The sequence below is a fragment of the Colletes latitarsis genome, chromosome 2 (assembly GCF_051014445.1).
Source record: "Colletes latitarsis isolate SP2378_abdomen chromosome 2, iyColLati1, whole genome shotgun sequence".
Taxonomy (NCBI): domain Eukaryota; kingdom Metazoa; phylum Arthropoda; class Insecta; order Hymenoptera; family Colletidae; genus Colletes; species Colletes latitarsis.
The window spans coordinates 27,604,417-27,621,758 of record NC_135135.1 but is presented as its reverse complement, the minus strand read 5'-3'; the positions used below and the strand labels follow the sequence as shown (position 1 = coordinate 27,621,758).

At 38.5% G+C, this 17,342-nt stretch overlaps 3 protein-coding genes across 5 annotated transcripts; 2 read left to right on the top strand and 1 right to left on the bottom strand.

The window, feature by feature from the left end:
* Positions 1-136: 136 nt before the first annotated feature.
* Positions 137-10,675, top strand: LOC143351732 (E3 SUMO-protein ligase RanBP2). Of its 3 annotated transcripts, none has more exons than XM_076783572.1 (11): positions 137-326; positions 803-1,028; positions 1,107-1,283; positions 1,366-1,675; positions 1,764-7,348; positions 7,436-8,218; positions 8,295-8,522; positions 8,619-8,963; positions 9,474-9,793; positions 9,887-10,012; positions 10,085-10,675. In XM_076783572.1, the coding sequence occupies exons 1-11, from the start codon at positions 255-257 to the stop codon at positions 10,145-10,147; spliced, it is 8,235 nt and encodes a 2,744-aa protein (XP_076639687.1). In that variant the 5' UTR covers positions 137-254; the 3' UTR covers positions 10,148-10,675. The 3 variants fall into 3 exon arrangements, with proteins under 3 accessions (XP_076639687.1, XP_076639686.1, XP_076639685.1); XM_076783571.1 differs by having other exon boundaries at positions 1,764-8,218; positions 10,085-10,187; positions 10,290-10,675; XM_076783570.1 differs by having other exon boundaries at positions 1,764-8,218.
* A 116-nt stretch (positions 10,676-10,791) lies between these two features.
* Positions 10,792-14,579, top strand: Yip2 (yippee interacting protein 2). Its single transcript, XM_076783575.1, has 8 exons — positions 10,792-10,937; positions 11,651-11,817; positions 11,913-12,044; positions 13,120-13,384; positions 13,459-13,634; positions 13,722-13,922; positions 14,004-14,158; positions 14,240-14,579. Exons 1-8 carry the CDS (start codon positions 10,919-10,921, stop codon positions 14,322-14,324), a joined length of 1,200 nt encoding a protein of 399 aa, XP_076639690.1. The 5' UTR covers positions 10,792-10,918; the 3' UTR covers positions 14,325-14,579.
* On the bottom strand, positions 14,573-16,519 carry LOC143351734 (odorant receptor 10). Its single transcript, XM_076783574.1, has 6 exons — positions 16,083-16,519; positions 15,325-15,863; positions 15,138-15,237; positions 14,959-15,066; positions 14,733-14,888; positions 14,573-14,671 (listed from the first exon to the last, which is right to left on the bottom strand). Exons 1-6 carry the CDS (start codon positions 16,356-16,358, stop codon positions 14,615-14,617), a joined length of 1,236 nt encoding a protein of 411 aa, XP_076639689.1. The 5' UTR covers positions 16,359-16,519; the 3' UTR covers positions 14,573-14,614.
* Between the last annotated feature and the right edge of the window lie 823 nt (positions 16,520-17,342).

Below are 17,342 nucleotides of genomic sequence, written 5' to 3'. Positions count from 1 at the left end.
TCGTTGTACCGTAAGCATCTTGTCTCTATGTGAAATGTTATAAAATTGTATAATTCAAAATGCAGTTTCAGAGGGCGGCAGTGAGTTGGCATGCCTGATTTCGCTGAGATCGTTTGAAAGAGAATTGTGGTATGAGGGAACTTGTATCGTGGAGTTCACTCCATATAATCGTGTTTGTAATTTCATTTTAGTCGAATATTGACTATTAATATCGCACGTGAGAGCCGAAGAAAGCTTCAAACTGATCTCCAATAATGTTTCGATCGAAGAAGGATGTTGACCGACACGTGAAAGACATTTTTATTAAGCTTAAAAGTCCGGAGGAGGTAAGGTTATTTTTTAACGACAAAGTCGTTACTGCCAAACATTCCCGGATATTACGAGTCATTGCGTTATAGTCGATTGTTTATTGACGTCTCTGTTACAATTTTATTTATATACTGAATGAAGTTCATATAAATATTAACGTATAATAGCTTTTATCTAATGTTGAGTGTATTGTGTAGTACCGAAGACCTTGACTCGTTTCTGAAAACGATCCATACACATACGTGTATTAACCTCTATTTAACGGTTTAACGATTTTTTGCTTATCGTATAGAAATTCGATTTAAAAATATTTGGTAAAATATAACTTTCCATCTTATTATTTATTTTTATTCTTGAATCCATAACGCATGAAACATGGATTTATTATATTTTATAAAAGCGTGCATATATATGGAGTAGATTTGGTAAACAGTATAATAAAACATTGTATCTATGCGTGTCTTTATACATGTTGTTTTATATTAATTTGTAGAAAAATCTTCGATGTTATAACATAGCAAAGCTATACTATCACGTTGGGGATTACGAATCCGCAAAAAAATATATTTTTAATTATTTGGAAGTACGAAACAGATGTTCAGGTGCTTATAAATTATTGGGACAAGCCCTTGAAGCTTTAAAACAAAAGGAGGCAGCTTTTATGCAATATAAAATATCTCTTGAATTAGAACCGAAGCAAGATGATCTTATTTTAAAAGGTATAATACAATATATTGAATTTATATTATTTTTACAATTAAAAATTCTACATTTATATTTTATTTTGTGTCAATTAGTTTGCGAACTACTGACTGATATGGACGTCAAGGTAGATATGAACATAATTAAATATTGGGTAGAAAGAGCTGACAAAACCTTCCCACATCATCCAATAGTTTTTGAATTAAAGGAGAAAATGTTAACTCAAGAAACATCAAACAATAGCAACGAAGATCTAGAAAAACTTATTACCTGTATGTAGTGAGATTTTTATTTTGCGTTAATCAATAGAATATAGCTTGCTTGAAATTAAAAAAATACTTTATATGTTTTTAGCTGAATTATCGGTAAGACAAACCGACGTGCACCTACAAATTAAGTTGTTGAAGCACTATGTAGGAAATCATAGACTAAACGATGCGTATAATCATGCTGCTGGAATCGAAGCAAAACATAGTCACAGAAATAGTATCGATTGGTATCAGTCGTTAAGCGAATTACTTTTAGAGTGTAAAGCGAGTAAACAGTCAGATTGGACATTCTGGATATTCTATATTTCTGTCTTAGAAAGATATGCAGCACTTTGCTTGAAAGAGCAGGGTAATATAATAAAAAATATGTCAGATGCTACGCAAGCAGTATTCAAGTAAGAAGGATTTCAATTCTGAATTAATTCTCCGAAAAGTAGATTTTTTAATACGTAATGTCATTTAATTAAAATATTTATATTTCAGTTTTGATCAGGGTTTAACCGAATTTAAATCAAGAAACATCACCAATCATCCTACTTTTATCGAAAACATGTTATTACACATGTGGGGACAGTTACATTTTCATTTAGCATGTTTATTTTTACGAAAAACTAAAATGGGAGAAGACAGTTGGTCCGAAGCTGGACGTTTGTGTGCACCACTTTTCTTAACCGCATTACACGTAACGCCTATAGATCCCACTGCTGTATGGACTATGCATTTAAAGAATCGACTTAAGAATCAAATTCACGTATGGTACAGAGAAGGATCGTATAGATGTAGTCAGTCTGGTCATGTGCTTCAAGATTATGCACGAGACAATACTAAAAAGTTGTTGGATAAAATCGATAAGTTTTGCACGAATTCGTGGCGTGAACGCGTTTATCAGAGGATTTTTATCGGTCGATTGTGTCAAGATGGCAAAGCGAAGTCGTACTTTGCAAATTCCTCCCATTCAAATCCACCATTACGTCTATGTTCGTATCACGAATTAAAACGATTCGACGAAATCTCGGAGGAAGTATGGCCAGATTCGCTGCACCATCAAGTTTGGCTTGGTTTAAGGAGTTGGCCTCGTAACAAGAAAGATGACGGACCTCACCCAAATCAAACGTCGCGCGTGTTCTGTGAGCTACAATTTTCCGTTTTCAATCTAAGTCAAGCAGCCCCCGATAGTTTAAGTCGTCTCGATATCGACGCATTTTTGAACGCAGCGATCTTGTGCGCTTCTACGGTGATCGAAGAACGACTAAGCGGGTTCATGAATTTTGAAAAACTGCCCACATTGCCGGTGGACCTTACGAACACCCTTTGTACTTGCGTTCAAGAAAAGTGGTGGTCCTGTGCTTACAAAGTATACTCGATGGACAAACAAACGCCACTGAACGAGGATCTTGGAGAAATAAGATTGGAGTTACAGCGAGGCCTGGAAGCCGTTCGCTGTATCGGTAATCATGGATTGCACCCTGCTCTTCTAGTTCATTTGGCACGAATATTTCACCATAGAGCAGAAGTGTTAAAGGAAACAGATCCAGGTAATGGTGATATATCGAGTCTGGAGGCACGCTACGAGATGTATTGGTCAAATGCGATTCCGCTTCTCGAGAGGCTGCAGAATAATCAAATTCTTCGTGTAACCAGTTCGAAGTTCTTCAATTATCAAGGAAAAGAAATGGACAATTCGGAGTTGATCAAAGCTCTGGAAGAAGGTAAATTGTTCCTGGCTCAGCGTTTCGTGCGCGACAAACAGTACGAGAAAGCGATCGATGCACTGCAGGCATTGAAATGCCCGGAGGCCTCGTTCCAGCAAGGGCAGGTGTACCAGACGCTTGCGGACGAAATCGTTAATTCCATGCCGAAAGAAAGCTTGACATCCGAAATGAGATCGCAGCATATCATTATGCTTTCGAAAGCTAGAGAATGTTTTTATCTGACATTAGATCGGCTGCGTAGCCCGGAAACGAATCCGAAACATCCGTTGAATTTGCAGCTTTCCTTGCACATCGTCGATATAGAAAATAAATTGAAAAGAATCGATCCGGACGAATCGCAGGGCGACTTGAGTAGAAACGAATATGACGGGATGTCGGATGAAAGCTATTCCTCAGCACATAGTGTTGCGGATCAACCAAATGCGAACTTGGCGTTACCAACGTTTACAGTATTGAATACCTCGAGCAATATGCTCAGTACGCCGCAAAAGAATACTCATCGAATCCCGAAACAGTCTAGCACGCCTTACAGAGCGCAACACCAAGACCTAATGGATTTGTCACGGTATCGTTCGGAAGCGCGTCCGAGTCCCGAGCGTCTAGACGCTCAAATTCGCGCGATCAATCAAACGCTTCATGCAAAGGATAGTATGATACAGTCGATAGTGGAGCACAATAAAACTATATTGAAGAAAGTCGAGGAGTTGACGAAAGAAGTGAGCGAACTGCGAAAAGATATGCAACGTCAACGTACTCAGCCGATCAACGTTAATCCCAATCTAGAGGAAGATTTATGCGTCTTAAGCGAGGAGGATTACAACGACTTGAATTACAATGCGAATCAATCGGGCCCCACGTCCACGATATCTGGAAATATGTTTCAAACGACGCACAGGCATCCGTATTCTCAATTGGTTTATCCTTCGACTACTGCGTTTCAGGGCTATTATCCAGGTGCCATGTCGTTTGCAGATCCAAACGCGCAACCTATTCCTTCTTTGTATCCACCAAATGTTTACCCAATGCCAGTCCTCTATCCTAACACCAGGTCAAAAATGCCAGAAAATATACTTCAACAAAGCCTGTTTACAACGAGATTGCCAACTCAGATGCCGGATCTGATGCCGCCGACGAATCAGTCGTTGCAAATTCTGCTTCAAAAGGCGGAAATGGCTAAAACCGAGGCGACCATAAAGGACGCGCCTGTGAATAAAATTCCACCGGTTAACGTTGTTATTACCACTTCTGATACTCTCCCGACTACAGCGCCGGTCGTTCAGCCAACGCTTAGCGTAACCATTCCTCCACATTTCAGACAAGGAAGCATCTCTACATCGGCCACGATGGAACAGTCCGTTCCTCACTGTTACCAGATCTCTATGCCTTCTCAAATTACCATACCAACGACAGTTAATCTTCCGCCCTTGGCAGCCACTCTTACGACCACGCCAGCGAATATTTCCATGAACGAGGCGTCAAAGACAGATAATAACACTAACATTTGCTCGGTCGGTTCACCGAACAGTTCAGATTACGAACACGATCCAATACCAGATTTCGTTCCTATCATACCTTTGCCTGCAGAGGTGAAGGTCACCACAGGAGAGGAAGATCAGGAGGTATTGTTTTGCGGTAGAGCGAAACTATTCCGTTACGTGGGCAACGAATGGAAAGAACGTGGCGTCGGTAACGTGAAATTGCTCCGAAACGAGGAAGGAAAGGTACGTTTGCTTATGCGCAGGGAACAAGTGTTAAAGGTATGCGCCAATCATTACCTGTCGCCGAATATGGAATTGACTGCCAAATCGAACAATGAAAACGCCTGGGTTTGGGTCGCGCAAGATTTCGCAGAGGGGGAATTAAAACTGGAAATGTTTTGCATTACGTTTAAAACTGTGGAGGAAGGTGCTTCCTTTAAAGAACACTTCGATAAAGCTAAAGCAAGTCTCCCTCGATCCCCTGAAAAGTCTGTCGAGAGCGCTGAGAAACCATTGACCAAAGCCAACACAACTACAAGTAACGTCGAGAAAAAGGAAGTAAAGTCTTTGGAACAGCAAGTTGGTCAGAAGCAACCCGCTGAAACAACTGCAACGTCGGAAACTTTGTTGGATAAATCGAAAAGCAATCCAACGCCGACGGTTATCGGTGGATTTTCATTTAATTCGACGCCGATTATTCAAAAGGTGGTTACTACCGAATCCTCGAAAGGTCCTAGTAAAACCGAGGGTAGTCCGTTTGCCGGATTTACGTTTAACAAGGCTGTAACGACCGCGGAAAGTTCTACGGCAGCAACGACGAAAAGCACGGTCGCTGAACCGACTTCTCAAGCGTCCACCTTCTCGTTTGCAAAGACAACCGCACCGCGGTTGGAAGCTACAACAACGTCGACTCCTGCCGTCAGCACGACCGTTTCTACAAACGTTTCTCAGCCCTCGCTGAGACGGCCGCATGCACCTGCGCCAAACACGACTGGTTGCGTAGGCATCGAAAACACGAATGTGACAACCAAACACGAAGAAGCGTTGGTCGAGAACAAAGTGAGTCTTCAGTATTATAATAACGATACCAAACAGTGGGAGAATAGAGGTACCGGGCAGCTGAAGGCTTTGTGGAATTCAAAAACCGGTAGGATTCGATTGCTAATGACAGAACAGAACGGTTCAAAGGTTTGCTATAATTACAGTGTTCTAAGTAAGACGCCATTTACGATCAAGGATGGTAGCAACGTAGCCGTCAATTGGACCATACAATATGGACCGGGTAATAAAACGGGAATGTTTTCAGCGACGTTTAAGACGTCCGCTCAGGCGTCTAAATTCTATAATACGGTCACCAGCAACCAGCAGAAAATGGTAAAAGATTGCGTTCCTGCCGAAAGTCTAAAAAAACAGGAAAAGACCAAGAACGTGCAAAAGAGTAAAACGCAACCTTCTTTGGCCGAGATGTTCAAACCGCCGCCGGGCTCGTGGAACTGCGACGCTTGTTACACGCAAAACACGGCGTCGAGCGTGGAATGCGTAGCTTGTAAAACACCGAATCCGTCTGCAACCAGCAAAGAAAGCACACCTACGGTCACGACCACCAACACCGCCACGAATCAGATACCGCTTTCACAAATGTTTAAGCCACCTCCCGGCTCGTGGAAATGCAACTGTTGCGAAATCGTCAACACAATCGGGAATAATTATTGCGTTGCCTGTGACACGCCGAAAGATCCATCCATTCCGCCAAAGCCAAAAACAGACGGTTTTATGATAGGCACCGCTACCTCTGGAACTACTCCTTCGTTCACCTTTGGTATACCACAAGATATCAATAAGAAGAATAAAAGTGGATTTACATTCCGAATACCACCGTCTACCGATGCTCCTACCGATTCCAAGTCCGCGCCCGACACGAAAGGAGATACCTCTAATACGAAATTTGTTTTTGGTATGCAACAGAGGCCAAACACACCGCCGAACAAAGACTCTCCGTTCACGTTCGGGTCGCCGGGAAAAGCGTTCGGTTTCAATTTTGTGGCCAAGTCGTCGACCAAGCCCCCCGAAGACGGTGAAAATAGCGAAGAGGAAGTGGTCGAGAGCGACGATATCCACTTCTCGCCGATAATTCCGCTGCCGGATAAAATCGAAGTTAAGACGGGCGAGGAGGACGAAGAGATACTTTACAGTCACAGAGCGAAGTTATTCAGGTACGACAAGTCGACGGCCGAATGGAAAGAACGTGGCCTGGGGGACATTAAATTATTACGGCACAATCAGACGGGCAAACTGAGACTGATAATGAGGCGAGAGCAAATCTTGAAGCTCTGTCTGAATCATTTCATTCTCCCTACCATGGAAATAAAGCCGAGAGACGAGAAGACTTGGATCTGGACTGCTGCCGACTACAGCGAAGGAGAGATCAGGCACACGCTTTTCGCGTGTCGTTTCAAGAATTCTGATATCGCGAATAACTTCAAGAAAGTAATGGACGATGCAAGGAGAGAGCAAGATTTTCCAACCGGCGAGGCAAAGACAGAGTCGAAGGCAGAAACGTTTGTTAAATCGTCGCCGACTCAAGACATCGAAGTTCTCTACGAGGCGAAAGTAACGCCCGAGGAGAAAGAAGCTGCGATAAAATTACAGCTACCAGAAAACTTTTACGCGTACAAACAAAAGCCAGACTGTTCTGGGTGCAGAGGTTGCAGAGAACCAAGCGCACCGTTGTTCCCAGATCAAAGTTCTGTAACAGAGGCGTCGGTATCGAAAACTATTTCGTCTGCGATACAGTTTCCTCCGAAAATTGGTAGCACCAGCACCACAGCGAGTAACGTCGCAGAATCTGTCCAAACGCCTGTTTCAACTACTAATACAAGTACGCAGAATACAGTTTTGTCTATGTTTAAGTCACGATCCCACGCTACAAGCACACCGCAATTTACCATGAATTCGTTTTCCACAGCTATTCCCTCCGCTATATCGTTTGGAAACAGTGATCCTAAAACGTTGAGCGACAAGAAGACTGCTGGTTTTTCAATCATTCTGCCTCAAAGTCAACCTGCCATTGGCGAGATACCGAAACCTGCAACCGAGCAAAATATTTTGGCACCCGAAAATTTAAAAATCTGCAGTCCTATTATTTCCCAAGGGCAAGCGGAACCCACTATATCGTCTCCTTTTAATTCATCGATATCCACGACATCTTCGGTATCCATGTTTGGGACACCTGTGTTGGATAATCCGTTCAACTCGAGCGCGGGAAGGAATGTTTTAGCTCTCCCTAAGACTAGTTCTTTCAATGTTAGTGCAAATAATTCCGAGTCAACACTTTTAAATAATATTAATTCACAAACAAAAACCACCACGATTGGTACGACCGTATTTGGTACGACTAATCCGGTTTTCGGGTTATATTCAACGAAAGCTAATCCTGAAACCACTACCAGTAATTCATCCCCATTTCTAACAAACACCACAACGTGTCTGTTTGGAACGTCCGCCAAGCCTACTAATTCAGTATTCGATAATACGTCCACACCATTTTCACTTAATTTATCTTTCGGCGCGCGTACAAATGAATCACCTTTCGGAATCTCGAGTCCTATAATAACAAACATTTCTGAAACGAAACCAGCGACGCTGGAAAGTGAGTCTCAAAAAGATAGTGATATTAGTTTCCTGCCGGCGGCCGACATATCATTCTCGGCCTTGGCAGCCAAAGCACCTCAGCACGCATTTAAAACAGGTATGTAGCTTGAAGTAATCTGACGACGGGGAATTTTTGGCGAACCCTGTGATAGCAGAATAAAATTATTTCGTAGACCCGAACTTCTCCTTCTCTGGCGCTGGATCGGCCGTGTTTGGTTCTAAATCTACCAGTAAATCCGCCCAAAAAACGAAAGAAGCCACGCAAGGGAAAGAAGCTGAAAACGAAGAAGGAGAGTGTGCCGAAAACGAAAACGAGCAAGAGCACGATCCTCATTTTGAGCCCATCGTACCGTTACCCGATGTTATCGAGGTACGGACTGGAGAGGAAGATGAAGAAAAAGGTACGAGTTCGAGTAATTTCTTGATGAAAGGACGCTGATAACATGGAAATATTTAATGTCCACATTGGTGGTTAAATTATTGTGTTTATGTTACAGTATTTTGCGAGAGAGCCAAATTGTACAGATATGACAGTGATACGCGTGAGTGGAAAGAGAGAGGCGTTGGAGAAATGAAAATTTTACACCATGCGGAACATGGAACTTACAGATTATTGTTGCGTAGAGATCAAGTTTATAAAGTAGTATGCAATCTTTTGCTTACTCAGGATATAAAGTTCAGCAGACTTTCCACTTCGGATCGTACATGGATATGGGCGGGCATGAATTATACCGAAGAACAACCATCCGTAGAAAAATTAGGAGTTAAATTTAAGAATCCAGAATTGGCCTCAAAGTTTAAGGATACAATCGACAAAATCCAACAAACGCTAAGCGAAATTCGTAAGGAATAAGATGCAAACCTGTTTTTTTTTTATAATGCTTTCCTCAATTTATAATTACCGCTTCTGGCTGCATGATACATGTATATCCATCATAATTAACATACATAATATAGAATACGTATATTTTTTTATCGTTAAACATTGTTAATTGTAGATTTATTTTTACTTATAGAATGTACTATTATTTAAGAGTATTATAATTTGTGATGAAATTGGCTACTAAAATAAGTCGAATGAAAATCTGCTTTAAAGAACGTTTCGTTATTTTTTTTTTAAATGCCACGTCATATTAAGAAAATATTTTTTGATCGATATATTTCAGCATAATTGCGATAAGTGGTCGTGATATTTTTATTTTCGTATAATTCCCACGTTTCTTGGAAAAGAAACAGGCATGTAAGGATGTAATTGTTTTATGCTTTGTCGTAAATAAAATTTAACCCTTTGAACTCGTTTGTGACGTTAGAGGTAACAATACGCATTTGCTATAAAACTCGTATAAATGCAGGTGAGAAAGTTACTGAAGATGAGCCAGTAATAGAAGAACCAGAAGAGGAGGAAACTGAAGACGTTGACGAAATAGAAGGCGAAGAAGAATATGAAGAGGAAGAAGACGAAGGTGATAATCATAACTATTTAACCGTTTTTGAAAAAAGAGCAACTTTACTTACCAGAACAAGCGAGGAAACCAAGTGGAAGCTCGTGGCTGTAGGAAATTTTCTGATTTATTATGATTCCGATAATTTTATTGGAAGTATAATAGTAAAATCGGACGAGACAAATGAAATTGTAAGCAATACGGCGATCTATCTGAACACTGAGATGGAGGTGAAAATATATTGATTATGTTTATCGACCTATTAAAAAAAAACAATTCTCGCATGGTTGTGATGTTGAAAATTTTACTATTTTTTTTTTAAGGTGTGTGGAAAAGAATGTATTTGGACGTCGATCGATCGTGCATTAGAACCACCAACGAGACATACTTTGAAAGCAATCTTTTCATCCGAACAAGATGCACAGGAAATGTTTAGGCATTTTCTCGAAGTAAGTAGAAGTTTGTGTAGATCGCTGAAACGAGCTTATGATAAGTGATTGTAAATTCGTTTATTTGAATAGGGAGTGGAATGGGCGAGACAGGCAGATTTCGGTGATCCTTATGACATAAGAACGTATACATGATAACTGATAATAGATCAAAATATTTGATTAATAAAACAAGGTGTGCCAAACGTGCTGGATTTTTCTCACTTTGTTAAAGACAATTCTAAAGGAAATGTTTTATTACTGTTATATTGCTTTTATATTACTTTATCTTATTCAGGTTTTCTATAATCTAAATAAGTTTTGTTATCATTATCGAACGTTCATTAATAACTGTACAAGGAGGAACAAGGAAACTTAAAGGAAGAATTTTCGATGCTCGAACAGTGCAATCACAACGTGCGATCTATCTACGATAAAACTAGTAATGCAAGGATAATAGTTTTATGCTTTTTGTAATGTTTAATTTAAAGAATTTACAAAATAAGAAACGTATTACAGAAAATAATGGATAATGTTTTTAACGAGGAGAATGGAAATAAAAGATTTTGAAAAATATATTTTATGTACTGTGTACTTGGTTATTAATTTCAAGTTAAAATGTAATTTTACGAATGATTTATCGATATTTGTAATATCGTTTATTATAAGAAAAAAGATATCTGTATTCTGTAACGTGAAATTACGATAAACAATACCATTCCAAAAATGAAAAATCATGTATTTGTATTGGATAAATAAATTGATGCGTCACTGAAGTGATCCCCACTCTGACTTCGTAATATAGTATATACGGATTCCAATAAAAGCAATCTCTACATACCGAAAGAGTAGTTGCCTGGAACGTATCATTTAGAACTTTTCATTACGTTTATCTGATTCGATTGTTGTAACAATTTTGCTACAACAATGTCCGTTGTAACGAAAGGTATGTAAAACCTCTTATACAGTCACTGTATAAAAATAACAATCGTTGCTTAATTTTCGGTTCGACTTTTTTTATTTGATACATTACGTTTAATAAGCAAACATTGTCACTTCACTTGTCAAGTGATTATTTGTTTTCGAATTGCATTAAATTTTTCCCAATTATTTAATTACAATGATAAAACGAATTTAGCGTACAGCGAAATATTTGATACATTTTGGAAATTACATTATATTCACGAAAACGAGTGGGACATACTTGTAAATTTTATAATAAAAATATAGTTCGAATTTATCGACATGCTGAAATATTTAAAAAGAACATAGTTTATATGATGTTAATGTAATTAGAAATTAACCAATTAACCACACGTGCATTTGATAACAGAATGAAATGGAACGATGTACATATCGTTACACGCGAATATTTTAATCTGTAAAAGTTTCAAGGTTTCCGTTTATTTTTAGTTATATCAATCTTTGTAGGTTTAATAGTTCTTGTAAATTTGTTTTTTGACCTTTGAACTCGGAACTGTTGTCTCGAGCCAGTGGTTCTCATTCGTTGCATATAGAAGTTAAAATTAATCATTTTCTTATAAAAAAAAAACCATGAAAACAATTATGAAACCATGCATCAAAACATGTTTATATCTAAGATTAATATTGTAATCTAATGTGTGCAAAACTGATGTATTTATACCTTGTCCTTTGTAGGTATTTTTATTGTTGCTGCAAAGCGTACACCATTTGGTACAATGGGTGGTGTATTTACCAATAAAACTGCAACTGATTTATCAGTGGTTGCTACAACATCTGCCTTACAATCTGCAGGATTAAAACCTGAAAAAGTAGACAGTGTTGTCTTTGGTCATGTATTTGCTGTACGTATATAATTATCAAATTTATGAATTAATTTTTTAAAACCATAGAATGTTCGTTTTTTAATTAATGTGTACATACAACTATTTATTTGCAGCTATCATCCAGTGATGGAGGCATGCTGGCACGTCACACTGCATTGAAGTCTGGAGTACCTTTGGAGAAACCAGCATTTTCAGTTAACAGATTATGCGGTTCTGGATTTCAGTCGATAGTCAATGGGGCACAGGTATGAATTTACATAATACTATGGCATTAACAACTTAAATAATTAAATACAGGGTGTTCTGCCACCCCTGGGAAAAATTTTAATGGGGGATTCTAGTGGCCAAAATAAGACGAAAAACAAGAATATCAGTATGTTGATGGTGGCTTCGTTAAAAAGTTAACAATTAAATTCAAAAATTTCAATTCGTTCTGGAAAAATTATTTTCGGTTGCGGGGGTCGATTACAATCATTTTCGGTCATTACGCATACCTCCGAAATCCTATGCACTTTCGAGAAAAAAATTCCTTACCGAAAATCCAATTTGGCGCCTAAATTTTTCGACGGAAAACAAACATTTCAAATCGTTCTGGAAAAATTATTTTCGATTGTGAGGGTCGATTATAGTCATTTTTGGTGGATAGACCTACCCCCGAAATCCAACCCAGTTTCTAGAAAAAAATTCGAGAAGGTGTGAAATTTTTCGACAGAAAAAAAAACTTTCAAATCGTTCTGGAAAAATTATTTTCATTTGCGGGGGTCGATTACAATCATTTTTGGTCATTACACATACCTCCGAAATCCTACGCACTTTCGAGAAAAAAAATCGGAAAGGTGCTGAAATTTTTTGGCGAAAAAAAAATTTTTCAAATCGTTCTCAAAAAAATATTTTCGGTTACGGGGGTTAATTACAATCATTTTTGGTCATTACACATACCTCCGAAATCCTACGCACTTTCGAGAAAAAAATTCCTTACCGAAAATCTAATTTGGCGCCTAAATTTTTCGACGAAATTGAAAAGTTTCAAATCATTCTGGAAAAATTATTTTCGGTTGTGAGGGTCGATTACAATCATTTTTGGTCAATAGACATACCCCCGAATTTCTACGCATTTTCGAGAAAAAAATTCAGTACTGGCGGAACTTTAAACGTTAGTAACTTATTAACGAAGCCTCCATCGACAAATTGGTATTCTTGATTTTCGTCTTATTTTGGCTTCTAGAACCCCTCATTAAAATTTTTCCGAGAGCTGGCCGAGCACCCTGTATAAATTTCTACATGGTAAGTATGATAAAACTTGATGTTTATTACTTTCAGAATATTTTAACAGGGGAGTCCAAAGTGGTTGTAGCAGGAGGTGCAGAAAATATGAGTCAAGCTCCGTTCGTTGTAAGAAACGTCCGTTTTGGTACAGTTTTAGGGCAAAAGTATGAATTTGAAGATAGTTTATGGGTTGGACTGTCAGATACTTACTGCAATTTACCCATGGGCATGACTGCAGAAAAGCTTGGATCTCAATATGGTTTAAAAAGAGAAGAAGTCGATGAATTTGCTCTAAGAAGTCAACAGCTTTGGAAAGCTGGTAATCGTCCGCTATCAGAGATGGACAAAACTCTTATTTAGATAAAAATATTAAGTAAGCTTTGCTTGTTTCAGCTAACGATGCTGGTCGTTTCAAAGAGGAACTTGCACCTGTAACGGTGAAAGTGAAGAAACAAAATGTTGTGGTTGACAAGGATGAGCATCCACGTCCTCAAACAACTCTTCAGAGTCTAACCAAATTAGCTCCTGTTTTTAAGAAGGACGGTTTAGTCACAGCAGGTTCCGCGTCGGTGTGTTACATCATATTTCTTTGAAATTAATCCTAATATATTATAATGTAACTTTATATCTTCTAAATATATCATTTCATGTTACAGGGCATTTGTGATGGCGCAGGAGTTATTGTTCTAGCCAGCGAGGAAGCCGTTAAATCGGAAGGCCTTACACCACTGGCGCGTTTAGTAGGTTACACAGTTGTGGGTGTAGAGCCTAGTATTATGGGAATTGGACCTGCACCAGCCATCAAACAACTTCTGAATGTCACTAATAAGAAGCTCGATGATATGGAACTTGTCGAGGTAAAAGTTTCGAAATATATTTTATCTAGTCACTTTTTAATGTAAGTTAAAAAAATAATCAACCATATTTTTTTCAATTAGATTAACGAAGCTTTCGGAGCTCAGACACTAGCGTGTGTTAAGGATCTCAACTTAGATATGAATAAATTAAACGTGGACGGCGGTGCTATTGCTCTTGGACATCCATTGGCTGCATCTGGCAGTAGAATTACTGCACACTTGGTACATGAGCTCAGGTATGTTGATATTGTACAAAATCATTATAATATTCACGCGTTAGTTATGATCTTAATTATAATGATTTACTACTCTTACAGAAGGCGGAAGAGTGGCAAATTAGGAATTGGCTCTGCCTGCATCGGCGGAGGTCAAGGAATAGCTATAATGGTGGAAGCTCTCTAATAATTCATAATCATGGCTTGCGAGAATAAATAGGAATTGTGCAATTAAAAATCAATCAATATTGATAAATTGCTCGTTATTGAGTATCTTTTCACGTTTATATTTTTGATACATTATATACAATGACGAAAACATTGGAAAAATATATTTTTATATTTCTAGGCGAATATAAAGTTTATATTGTACTATTTACGATATCAACAGAAATGTAATATGTTTACCAACGTTTACGTAAATATACATTTTTTTAATATTTTTCTACGATAAACTTCTTATGCTTCAGAACGAATTCACATGTCTGTAGAAGTTTGCAAAACTGTAAAAATGGAATACGACATGCGCAAGATCTAAAAGGAAATGTTAATGAATAGGAGTGCAATTCGAAATATTACAAGTACGAACACGTACACGAACAAAAGTTTGCACAGATAGCTCCATGATGTTTCCAGCGCTTAAAATGAGGGGTTGTTGAGCCCTTATCATTATGACTTGTATGGCTTGCTTGAAGTTCTTAGTGCTATGCCACCACTCGTTTGAATAGGCGGCAAAAATTACATTTGCGCTCTGTAAATGCGATTCTTGGGCAGAATCACTTTTGCTTAGAATCAATGGATGTTACAGAGCAATTACGTACGTGAAGATACAATTCGTTGCCGTGCCAGCTGTATATAAAGATTTGGTACGTCATACAGCACATATACATTACCATGCCAAAAAGTACAGATGGAATGTAAACTTTCATCTGCGAATGCAACAAACGTGACGTGCGATATCATGTTTCAGGAAAATGGATTATTAACGTATACGATATACCTGTGTTATATTGAATGCTATTAAACAGATAATAATACAATTTACTAAAAATTGAAGGAATATCACGGTACCGAATATATTCTGGATTTCTTTCGAGAAACTGGAAATGGTAAATAATTCAGGAACAGGTTCAAGTAATTAAAATTGCATCCTGAAAAGAAATCCTCATCGTTATTTTTAGACTCACTTAAATATCATGTTACTGTGCTCGACGCAAAGCTTCAAATCCTCGTACGATTTATCGCCAGTCTGCTCCGTGAATTTTTTTTCATCAATGGTATCTTTCGGAACGATTAACTTCTTCGTTTCACTGTTTATCAGTGTAATGTTCCGGTTTAAAAGTGTCAACTGGCAACAAGCGATTGTGATTAAGCCCGTTATCAATGTATCTATCGCCACGTTGTTGAAGCAACAGATAATGACTGCTACAGTTTGATGTAAACAAGTAATCTCGAATGCTGGTGTAATTGTTACGTCAAAGGGATACCATCCTTCTATTGGCAATTTCTTGGTTCTACCAGCGAGTAGATCAGCAAACGGTGTGATGCCCCAACAAAGTACAGCCATACCGCCGAAGCTCTGATAGGCAATGTGATGGAAGATTCCTTTCCAAGTATAATGCGTCACGATGTGCCTGTGTTTCACGTTATCGCGGCTAAACATTTTGCTTTTCGTTATGTCTATGAGATTTTGAATACGTTTATATCGGCAAAGAATAAATACCACCTGCGCAATAAACGTAATACGTAGAGATAAATAAAAATGGACGACGATTTATTTGCATCGAAAGAGAACTAAACGAATTCGTATAAATGGGCGCCAACGATTGACCGGAAATTGACCTCAGAGTCAACGGCTTGCGAAGCAACTAATTCGTTACCGTTAAAGAGCCTCGAGTCGATTCAAGTAGAAATTTTGTCACAAACGTGTTTCGGTCGTACGAACCTTGCAAGCGTGTGTAACGTTTGTCATGAGCATAGCTGCACCTGCGATTAATTTTGCCATGTCTCCCCAGCACACGACAAGGTAGGCAATTTCAGCGGCAAGCAAAATACCTAACATAAAAAGGAAGCTGAAGACCGTGTACAGACCGTATAAGCATTGATATTTGACTCCCATGGGCCACATGCCCATATAGTAAATCATCGACAAGCTAATTTTCAAATGCTTGTTCGGCGTAATATCCCTCAGTTTCCCCCGATCCATCGTAAACTCGTCCATCTTCTTGCGCAAACCTCTTAGGCCACAATTTTGCTTCGAACTTCGAAGTTCGACATCGACGACGTAAACGTGCAATTTTGAATATACCAAATAGCTTTCGTTTGAGACCCATCGTATGGTTGGGATATTTCCGATCTAGGGTTCCATAAGATTACAGAACGATATCAGGATACCGTAGTCTGTAATCACGTTGCCAGTTTCCTTGCGTTCGTATTTAATTGAACGATGTTTGGTAGGAACAGTCGTATCGCCCTATAATTACGTTCGATTACAGAGAATACATTCTTGTTAATGTTTCATGGCAAATCGATGGACGAGAAACTTCCTGTGATGAACTTTGTAAATTGCAAGTGCAGTATCGTTCACGGATTGCATTCTCGGTTCAGACTGCGTAGTAGATACAGTTATAACATTTAGCTGTACATTACGTCAATACTATTTCGGAAATTTCATAGACGAAATATTTTTCGTAAAGTGAGGTTTGATGTAAAGTGTGGTCGTTCTATGTTACAAAGATTTATCGATACTTCGTCGCTAATCCACTGCACGATACGAGATAGTGGAGCCGTCGTCCACTTTATTTGATTAAATACTTGATTAGAAAGTTGACCTATGTTCGATTAATCAAATCTGCTTTTCTCGATAAATTGTCTCATGCGATCGATCGTATGATTTTTATCGCAAGATAAATTAGATCCTCGGCGTTGCCAGTGGACGAAGTTGCTCAACAATAAATAATTATTTGTAGTAACAAATAAATTATTGGTTCCATTTATATCAGGGTTTACTAAAATTATATTATAAAATATTCATAAAATCATTTAAAGGATGTGTATACAGGGTGTTCTGCCAACCCTGGGAAAAATTTTAATGGGGGATTCTAGAGGCCCAAATAAGACGAAAATCAAGAATACCAATTTGTCGATGGAGGCTTTGTTAAAAAGTTATTAACATTTCAAGTTCCGACAGTATTGAATTTTTTTC